This window comes from Rosa rugosa, chromosome 2, assembly GCF_958449725.1.
Source record: "Rosa rugosa chromosome 2, drRosRugo1.1, whole genome shotgun sequence".
Classification (NCBI taxonomy): domain Eukaryota; kingdom Viridiplantae; phylum Streptophyta; class Magnoliopsida; order Rosales; family Rosaceae; genus Rosa; species Rosa rugosa.
The window spans coordinates 70,752,897-70,763,567 of NC_084821.1; the positions used below are offsets into that span (position 1 = coordinate 70,752,897).

At 39.6% G+C, this 10,671-nt stretch overlaps 1 protein-coding gene across 2 annotated transcripts; it reads left to right on the plus strand.

Annotated features, from left to right (window-relative positions):
- Positions 1 to 1,093: 1,093 nt before the first annotated feature.
- LOC133729843 (gibberellin 2-beta-dioxygenase 8) lies at positions 1,094 to 4,901 on the plus strand. 2 transcript variants are annotated; one of them, XM_062157429.1, is made up of 4 exons: positions 1,094 to 1,348; positions 1,479 to 1,982; positions 3,527 to 3,848; positions 4,384 to 4,901. In XM_062157429.1, the coding sequence occupies exons 2-4, from the start codon at positions 1,495 to 1,497 to the stop codon at positions 4,612 to 4,614; spliced, it is 1,041 nt and encodes a 346-aa protein (XP_062013413.1). In that variant the 5' UTR covers positions 1,094 to 1,348; positions 1,479 to 1,494; the 3' UTR covers positions 4,615 to 4,901. The 2 variants fall into 2 exon arrangements, with proteins under 2 accessions (XP_062013413.1, XP_062013412.1); XM_062157428.1 differs by having other exon boundaries at positions 1,095 to 1,982.
- The last annotated feature ends 5,770 nt before the right edge of the window (positions 4,902 to 10,671 follow it).

Genomic DNA, 10,671 nt, shown 5'->3' on the forward strand with positions numbered 1-10,671 from the left:
ACTCCGGTGACCGGTTGCCAAAATTCGGCCACAGACTCCCGTGACCGGTTGCCGGAATCCAGCCAACCGACTCCAACGGCCACTCACAGGAGTCCTGCCACCGACTCCGGCGGCCAATCACCAGAGTCCGACGAAGTCTCCATGACTCTCTCTAAGTGACAAAGAGGGAGAGGGCAAAATTGTCTTAAAAATAAATAGAAAACAATAAAAAAAAAAACTTAATTGAGAATTAGGGCAAAAGATATGTAAGTGGGCAATCTCATAAGATGTTTGGATAAGTGGGGTTAGTGTTGCTCAAATTTGGGTGAATGAACATTTTTCCTATATATTATGCGGATCCTACATATGCCAAAAAACTTATCAACTTCTACAAGGTAAACTAATTAATATAAGTAAATAAGAAATAAAGATTGCAAAAACCTGAAATCAACAAGGTACTCGATCAGTGAAATACTACACATATATAATTGCAAACTAATGAATATATGCTTTTGTATAAATAAGTCGGTGGTCATCAGATTAGTACGACCAGAGTCTTATTTTCCTTGTAGCCTTATTAATTTGATCTTCTAAGGATTAGAAAGGCTTATTTGTTTTTTCTTCTTTTATACAAAATTTATATGGATCGAACTTATGGAATTTTCTCTTTGTGTTTTCTTATTGGAAGTGTTGGCAGAGGGATTTGCACGCAACAGCTCTGAATTGCCACACCCATTATTAAGGTAAATATAGGTTTAGCTTCTCTCTTCTATATGCCGTAGGGTTTTCAGCTTTCTAGGTAAATTAACCAATGTAGTAAAAACGAAAAATTAGGTAATCAACAAGTGGTCACCAACAAGTAAACCCTACTTCGTTATAGTTTGTGTACATAAACCTAAACTTCATGTGTATTTTGAATTGTTAGTTAATGTATAACGTTTTTGAACAATCGTTTAAGGAGCCCAAAATTTGAGTTTGAAATCCTGAATTTAAATTTTAGCAACTTTCGGTCAACCTAAATTAATCAATTCTATAATTTTAACAATATCCACATGTTGAACGATATTTTTTGGAATGTCGACCACTGATAAGATAGAAACTAGCTAAATCCATGAGGAAAAGTCTCGAGCAAAATAGATAACTTCCATGTCTCCTAAATATATATGTTGTTGCTAGCTAGCAAGAGGACATGCACTCGAAGTCTCAAACTTTTAGTCTCCAGTCTCATCGAAATTTTTTTTTAGTCTGAAGTCCAAAAGCTGGAGAAGTTAACGCCATAACATTTTCATCGACGACGAATTAGAGGCAGCATAAGAAACAATAGAACGCGCGTTGTCCCAATTTCGTTTCTCATTGTCTCCATCTCCAAGTTAAGCCCCTAACCATACTTAATTTGTCATTACTTGTGATTAGCTACTTCTTTTTAATCTCTTCAATCGCTAGCTGCTCTAACATTCCCTTCTCACCGCTGCCATTATTCTTCTATGTCATGATCTTAGCTTTCAACTCCTAAGCATGGACTCGGACCCACCGTTTCACAAGGCCTACAAGACTTTTTTCGACAACGCCAGCACCAGCACCGCCACTACCAACAACAACAACAATAACAAAGACAACAAAGACCAGGAAGCGATAAAGGTAATCGTCGAGGAATGCGAGCTGCCGCTGATTGATCTGCGGCGGCTAGAGCTCGGAGACTCCGAGGGAGAGGAGTGCAAGTCGGAGATAGCTAGGGCATCGCAGGAGTGGGGATTTTTTCAGGTTGTGAACCATGGGATTTCAAGCGAGCTTTTGCAGAAGATGAAGAGTGAGCAAGAAAAGGTATTCCAGCAATCGTTTGACAAGAAGAGCCAAGAACACAAGTACTTGAACTTTTCGGCAGGTACTTACCGTTGGGGAAGTCCTACGGCCACAAGCCTGAGACAGTTATCATGGTCTGAAGCTTTTCACATTCCACTCAACAAGATTTTTGCTTCCTCGGCTGCTGGTCTCGACGATCTCAGGTACCTTGGAAAATACTTAAATATGCGTATTTACTTGTTCCAACTTCAAAATTACCATGGGAATAATCCACTAAAACCTTCGGAATCACCGACCGAATAAACAAGTATTCATAATTCATACCCCTCAATTTTTAGATATTTTCAAGACTAGCTTCATTTTCATTTCTGGGTTCATTAAGATCTCTATACTAAATGGTTTCCAACACTTCATTTTCATTCCAGTTTAGTTTTCAATGATTCATCATGTTTACTTAGATAATAGCATTTAGCATAAGCATATATGAGATCAGTCTACAGTCCTGTGAAGTACGTAGTATAGTTGGTGACCGCAGACTTGTACAACAGGTTTGTGACACGTCTATATTTTCTATACAGCAATACAGATTACATAACGATGCATCTTTGCATCATCGACAACTCATGGGATATTAATTTTATAAATAACCAAAAAAGTCATCGTTTTGATGAATAAAATCTTCAACGTGGTAAAATTGATTCCCGTTTGAGTAACTAGGTCCTTAATGAAATAGTTGCATATGTGATACATGCATGAACAGTAAAAAATCCAGTTAATTATGTTGTCTTGTTGCTCATTCAATTTGATTTTTACAGTCATAACTCTGGATAAGTCTGATGGAAATTGGAAAAGTTGATGAAACCGACTGTTCATTAGGTATGAGTCAGGTTCTACTGGTTCCACATGCAGTCGCTGTGTAGGAACCACAAGCTCTCTCATGAGTCATCGGTTACAGATCGATCTTGTGATTCCAGTACTTCCCCAATTTCCAGTAAGGTCGTCCTGCACATGTCCTGGGTGCAATGTATGTTACTTGTTCTAGAATCTAGAATCTTAGCTACAACGAGTAATTACGGTACTGCTTGCTCCTCAGCCAGCTGCCACGATTGCTCTCCTGTCATCTCGACAAAAAATTACAGATAGCTAAAGCTTTCTGGCCTGTCCTTCTATACCTTTCCTTGTTGCAGAGTCAGATAGAATTTAATTAATTATTAATATATATTTACCCCCTACTGCTGTAGACTCGAAATAACTTTTTGTGAATTCAAAACCAGTGAAGTAATAGCATGCATGGTCTGAAATGAGCCGTCCGAATTCATATTGTTACGGACTATACAGATGCTCTGAGAAAAAGGCTTCATTTTTCTTAGGAATTTTTTAGAAACTGTATAGTCTTAATTTGCCTAATTAAAAATTAATCTCAAAAGCTTCTTCAACAGTAGATAAACTATAAACTTATATATGGAAGAGCATAATCACAGAAAGTACAGTTATCAGTTATGTGGTTCATGAATCTAAAATGGACTACTTCGTTTAGGGTTTTGTTTAGGAAGATCAAATCTTCTTTGCTTCCACACTTCTAGTATAGGATCGAGAAGACGAGGACCATCAGCCATTTATGCTAGATAGTACTTTTTCCGTGCCATTCCATAGATATTTATATATGACTCGGTTGATTAATTAATATGATTTATGTTTCTAATTCGTGACTAATTATGCTTCTCCACTTGCATGTGTATATATTCAGCTCAACGATGGAACAGTTTGCCACAACAGTTTCTAGTCTAGCACTGAAATTAGCTGAAATTTTGGCCGAGAAATTGGATCACAAATCGACATTCTTCCACGAAAATTGTTTACCGAGCACTTGCTATCTTCGGATGAACCGATATCCACCATGTCCAATTCCTTCAGAGGTATTTGGATTGATGCCACACACTGACAGTGACTTTCTCACTATATTGCATCAAGACCAGGTTGGGGGATTGCAATTGGTCAAAGATGATCGATGGATCGCAGTGAAGCCTAATCCAGAAGCTCTAATCATCAACATTGGGGATTTATTTCAGGTAATTAACACTGATTTATAATTTTATATTATGCGTCACGTAATTTGCAACATGCGTAGTACTTTGTCGTCTTGGGATTGCATGTTTGGTGAGATGGTAATTAAGGCAGTGATTTTATAATTTGGGGTTTAAGAAAAAAAAATACGACATGCGTAATAACTTCTAGTAACAATAAGTTGTAAGTAAAAACAACATATGTTTTTGCACGCTTGACAAAACATTGTTAGTAAAAATAGAAATTATCTTGCAACTCCTCAACTAGAAGTAAGTAAAATCATATGGAAGGAGTCAAGTTTGGTGATCAACAATTGTTTTGTCATCACCAACTGCAATCAATACTGCCACTATAAGTTCAATCTCAACTAGCTCTCGCTTTGTTTAAAACAACGGTTCAGGATTTGAAATTGACAGCTTGACGATATAACAAATAAGGGTTGCAAATTAATAAGGAAAGATTTTTTTGTTTGTTTACGTAATGCAAGCTAACAACTTTCGTTATATTTCTCATTGTTCGTCTTTTCTTTTCCTTGTCTAGGCATGGAGCAACAATGTCTACAAGAGTGTTCAGCATCGAGTTGTCACAAATTTGCAAGTTGAACGATTCTCCACTGCATACTTCTTTTGTCCATCTTATGAAACCATGATAGAGAGTTGTTGCGAGCCTTCGGTTTATAGAAAATTCAGCTTTGGGGAATATCGACACCAAGTCCAAGAGGATGTTAAACAATTGGGTTCTAAAGTAGGCCTTCCTAGGTTTCTTGTCTAATTAGTTTATAAGTCCTAGGCACAAACATGAATTTTGCTAGTATAATTAGGATAAATCTATATGTATGTGGGAAATGGAAGCGGGGTACGTACGTATAGATATTATACTATTTTAAGCTTAGGGTTTATGTTAGAAAACGAAGGGTGATAATAGTTTGTGTTTTTTTTTTGGTTGCTATATCGTAGCTTCTTTAATTAGTCAATGTATTGTAATCAACTACTGTACAATTAAGATTTTGTTTGATAATGATTCCTTTGGATTTATAAAAGTTTTGTCATCTCATTTTATTCTTGTTTCTTGTTTGTATGGAGCTCACAAAGGAGGCATACACCTTGCAAATAGGGCTATCAATGGGTCGTGTCGGGTTGGGTTCGTGCCGGATCAATGTATTTATCGTGTCACAACTCACAAGAGACAAACTCAAATACAACTATTTAATAATCGTGTCGAAAATTTAAACTCAAACCCAACCTATTTATTAAACGGGTTATCCGTAGAATACACGTAAGGATATCTAGAAAAATAAAAAGAGGCGTCTCTCTGGCCGCACCAAACCCTCAAAAACCCTAGATCCAGCTCCGGCCTCCGGTGTTGGTATTGTGGTCTATCAGTGATAGTTTTGTCTATCTCTTTGTCATCATGTCCACCATCGACTCTGTAACCAAGAGTTTTGCCACCTCGCTTGCCATTGCAAGCAATGAAGTTGTTGATATCTCCCGCATGTCTGAGGGAGGAGCGCGCCGCAATTCCCAGTCCTACCTTCTGGCATGGCCTTTGACTATGAAGGCAACCTCGGCTGTTGATCTGCAGCGGCATTTTCGTCGAATCTGGATTCTGAAACAGGGTTTTAGCGTTCAACAGTGAGCACCAGACCACTTTCTGTTCTCTTTTGATCTCAAAGGGGATCGTAACAAGGTCTTGATGGGGGGACCTTGGAGTTTTGGGAGGGCCATGGTGGTGGTTCAGCCCTATGATTGAGTTGCTCCTATGCATGCGGTACCGATGCGTGATCTTCTCTGCTGGGTACGCATATCCAATATGCCACCGGCGTATGAAGAAAAAGAAACAATTGTCTCTGTAGCATCGGTGGTGGGGAATTTCCTTGATCTGGACCGGAAGCTGTTTGATACAATGAGGGAGATTAGGGTTCGAGTGTCTCACTCTATCTCGAAACCTTTCTTCAAGGAGAAAACCCTAAAGTTTGCGCCGGATGTGGAGCAAGAAGTCCATTTCTTCTTTGAGAACCTCGTGGGACTGTGCAACACCTGTAGGCGGGTATTTCATGAAGGTGGAACATGTGACGGTGTCTCTCCACCTTTGACAAAGATGAAGGCTGTTGAAAACCCGGTGGCCCGAAAGCTAGACCTTACTGGATCTTTTCTGGGGTTGAATCCCAATCAGTTCAAGGATGGAACCTTCCATTTTCAAGGTATTACCACGCCTATTGTAACGTCCCGAACCTAAATTTACCAGTTTACGAGCCTTTCGATGGGTAAACGACATTTACATTTACTTTTTGGCTCCGTTTCGATACTTTAGGGGGCCCTAAAAGTTGACTTTTTGTTCGGGTCAAAATTTGAGAAAATGTTCTTCATGAAAGTTGTAGAGGACGTTAAACTGAGCGCGTGTATATGTGGTACGTAAAAATCGGAGTTCGTATGCGAAAGTTATAAGCGAAAAGGTAAAGTTACTGTTCATGGTAAATTATACTAGAAAATTTACTGTGGTAGATCAGTTCTACCACTCCCTCTCTCTCCTCTCCGTTTCTCTCTCCCCGAGCTCTCTCTCTCTCTCTCCTCTGCACCTCCGGCCACTTTTCTATTCCGGCCACTTGGGAGCGAACCGCGACCACCGTTGGCTTCCTCTCCTCCTCCCGGACACGCCTGCGGTGGTAGCTCATCGAGTCTTGGCCGGAAAAAACGGCAAACCAAGGCCGAGAAGTTTACTGTAGCAAGTGACCGTTGACCTAAATTCCGGCCACCTCCGGCGACAAAGCCAGGCTTTTTAGAAGCGCCTTGAGCGTACTTGAAGCTCCCCAAATATCTTGAAGCGATTTGCAGCGTGGAAGAAGAAAGCATAATTAGAAAATTTTACTCTACTTCGGTTTGCTTAATTGTTCGGCCACTTAGAGGTATTTTCTGACTTGGCCACAGTTATGAAAGACGCTTAGAATGTTGAGTTGATGATGTTGGTAAAATTTGGTAGCCAGATATGGTGGTTGATCGGCCGCGCGTGGGGCCCAGGTGCAGTCGTCTATGGCGGTGCGTGAGGGCGCGTCCGGCCGTTCCTGGTGAGTTGTTTTGGTCTATTGAGTAGTTTATATTGTTACGAATTTATGGATAGATGTTTGGTGGAAATTGGAGGAGGTTTGGATATTAATCGGAATTTCTGAAGTTCAATAGTTTGGTTATTGATTTATGAGAATTCCACTATCGGATTTCTCTCAGTTTTGCCCTAGAAACCTTCAATTAAAGAATTGGTGCAAATGATAAAGTTTTGGTGTTAATGGTGAAGTTTGGGTTAAATTGGAGAAGAAATGGAAATGTTAATTTATGAGGATTTGATGTGGGAATCGTATTTAATTTCCGGATTGTTATTCACGAATTATAATTGTGTACAGGGCGATATACCGAGCTATTGCTCGATGAAGGAATTCGTATACGTGATCGCCTAAATAGTACTGTGAGTGGACATTTATTTTAAATTAAATGTGCATGCAGTATATTATTATTTTCCGATTGAGGTTTAATTTATTATTTGAATTATTGAGTATTATGATTTATGAGCTTGATTTCTTGAGATTTATTATGCGCTATGAGTTACGGGATTTTTAGTGGATTTCCTTCCCGAGGGCTTTCAATAGATTTTTCAAGCTATAAGAGTTGGGAAACAATTTTCGGGAAGTGATTGATTAAGAAAATATTATGAGAATTATTGATTTCGAACATCAGTTGATACGATGATATACGAGTACGAAGGATTTAGCAAATATTTGAGCATAGTTGAATTATCGAGATTTATTGAGTTTTGAGCTTTCCAGCCTTGAAGTTAGATTGAGATTTCTTTCCGAAAGCATTTATTGATTTACAGAGTATTTGACTTATGCTTTCGAGGATTTATTGAGATATTGAGATTTGAGTTAGCAAGATAATCCTGAGTTATGCTTTCGGTGAATTATTAATGTTTTATTGAAGTAACAGCGAGTTTCTTTCCGAAAACAAGTAACTGAAAGAGGTTGTTTCCAGTTTATTGAGGAGGCTATTCAGTTTATTGAGGAGGCTATTTACAACGCATGCGCATATTACCTAGTTGGCAGTCCCTTCTAGGTAATAATCTGGTTGGCAGTCCCTTCCAGACTATATTCCGGTTGACAGTCCATTCCGATGCGTCATCTGGGTGGCAGTCCCTCTCAGATGGCATGAGATGGTTAGTTGGCAGTCCCTTCTATCCACCTCCTCCTATTCCGGTTGGCAGTCCCTTCCGATGCGTCATCTGGGTGGCAGTCCATTCCAGATGACATGAGGTAGTTAGTCGGCAGTCCCGTCTACTACCTGTGGTTAGTTGGCAGTCCCTTCTACCACCGCCTCCTATTCCGGTTGGCAGTCCCTTCCGATGCGTCATCTGGGTGGCAGTCCCTCCCAGATGGCATGAGATGACTAGACAGCAGTCCTTTCTAGTCATCAAGCAAGGCTCTTGAAAATGATGTTTTTATAAGGATTGAGGATGAGATTTTAAGAGATTTCAAGATGTTTTATTTCTACGCGATTAAGATTGCAGTAAAGATGATGATTAAAAGTATTTTTCAAGATTGTTACTGCATGCGAGATTTTAGAGAATAACTTGGGAAAGCATTAAGTTTTACTTATTCATTCGAAATTACTTATTTTTCGTCCACTCACTCTAACGGTTTTTAAATGTTTTCCCCTGGGCCCTTCGGTTTCAAATGCCCAGTTTGCAGGCCAGTTTAGCTTGAGGTCGAGCGTACATGGGGTTGAGGCATAGCTGTCATAGCTTCCGCATTATAAAAGTATCGGTCTTTTATCTTGTATTATATTCTTTTGTACGCATGTACATTAGATTGCTCTGATAACCTATGAGATTAATATTATTAAGTTCAGAATTGTACTGTGAAATGAGAGATGTTGTGATACAGGGAGCAGGGTGGCTCCAGAAGAGTAAGGGTGGATTATTTTAGAAGTGTAAGTGTCTTTCTACAGGTTTTGGGTAGTCCACTTTTAGAGGGAGTTCCGCCAAATTTTTGATAGAATTTCTTCTAAGGTGGGCCCCGCGGGGCCACTCCGGATTTCAAGGTGAAGTTCGGGGCGGGTCTTGTCACCTATCCTACCTCCTGTGGGAAGAACCCTCTTTGGTGGCCCTGGATCAAGCAAGTTGCGCCGCCCAGTGGTCATTCGCAGTGTAGATGCTAAGCAGGTCTGTGAGGATGATGCTTTAGCTCTTGTTCCAGTCGAAACTGTTCCATGCTCCAAGCGGGTGCGATCTTTTCCTTCACCAAAAAAGCTTAAATTCTTAATGTCTGACTTGTTGGAGGGGAAAACTAGCCCGATTGCTCCTGCAAAGAAGGTAAAACTGCCTGAGTTTCCTACTAAGTTCAGTGCCAAATCCTTGGGTCTTGTTGAGACTCCAGGTGGCATGTTGGTGCCCTCTGAAGTCATGCAACCAAGGCCTGTAATTGCGTTTCCAGTCGCAAAGAAGAAGAAGGGCAGACCTTTGGGGTCCAAAAACAAGAATCCTAAGTCGAAGAAAGTGTCTGCTGATGAGGTTTTGACTGTTCTGTACTCAGGCAAGCCTCATAGCCCTACTGTGAAGGGCAAAGACAAGATCTAGGTTGAATGTGGTAGGGGCCTATATCCTATGTACCATTTCATCCATAGTTTATAGGCTCACTGAAATAAGTGAGCGATTAGTTCGAATATAGGTGGTTTGTTTCCATGTATCATAGTAGTTTACTACAACTTCTTGATCTGTCTAGTTGAAGGCAGCAGAAGGATATGTATTGGCCACCTTGGCATACGTTAATGAAATCCAATCCAGTTTCCCCTTCAAAAATTAAACGGGTTATCCGTTTACAACCCGCTTAACCCATTTAATAAATAGGTCGTGTCGTGTTAGACAAAATGACTCATTTAAGGGTTAACATTGCAACCCATTTAACTCAAAAAAGGCACAAAATTGAGTAAATTCACTAGAAAATTTATGGTATTAATGGTGAAATGGTAACCCTAGTTTAAAGTGAGAAAAAGTCTTATTCGACCTTTATATACATATAATATTACTTTTTTAAATTGGTCGTTTACGCGGGTTACATATAATATATAACCCGACTCATTTAATAAACAGGTTATACGGGTTCACTTCGTATTGGTGGGTTGACCCGCGGCCGACCCGTTTATTAAATGGGTCATGGGGGGTTGACCCGCGTTTTTTAATCGTGCGGGCTCTACCTACTTTATTTTGTGTGGATTTCGCGTCATGTATCTGGTCGTGTCGAAATTGACAGCCCTACTTGCAAACCACAATGGTACGCGTACGGTGTTAGCAAATATTGTAGGATACATTCCTTCCCTTAATTTCTAATTTCTCTTAAGATATTAAATCAAATTTTATCCTATTGAAAAGCCTAAATTAAAGAAGAAAATTCACCAATTACTGACCACGGATCACATATTTGTTTCTTTCTCTACCACTATTTATTTATTTATTTAATAAATGGACCAACTCTTTTATTGATTAGCAAAACTATATATAATAGTCTACCTAAAGGCGTTGTAAAAAAAATCATTACCAAAACAGTTATACCTTCTTCAAACCATGAAGCACATCCAACGCAGTTCAAAATTCATCCATGTAAGTTAATGGTAGAGATGAACCGAACGCCATTGGCATCATATTTCCTCATTAGCTAAAATTGGAGCATTTTCTAGAAGCAGAAAATCTCCACCCTCAGCCACTTCTTCCATTGTAGCCTCCACCGCCGCCTCAGCAACAACCTCACCAGCCGTTTTCCTCTATTCATTATTGATGCCACCATTCTTGGCC

Coding starts and splice junctions, on each gene's coding strand:
- LOC133729843 (XM_062157429.1), top strand. CDS start 1,495: ATGGACTCGGACCCACCGTTTCACAAGGCCTACAAGACTTTTTTCGAC. Junction 1,983..3,526: donor GCTGGTCTCGACGATCTCAG/GTACCTTGGAAA, acceptor GTATATATTCAG/CTCAACGATGGAACAGTTTG. Junction 3,849..4,383: donor ACATTGGGGATTTATTTCAG/GTAATTAACACT, acceptor TTCCTTGTCTAG/GCATGGAGCAACAATGTCTA.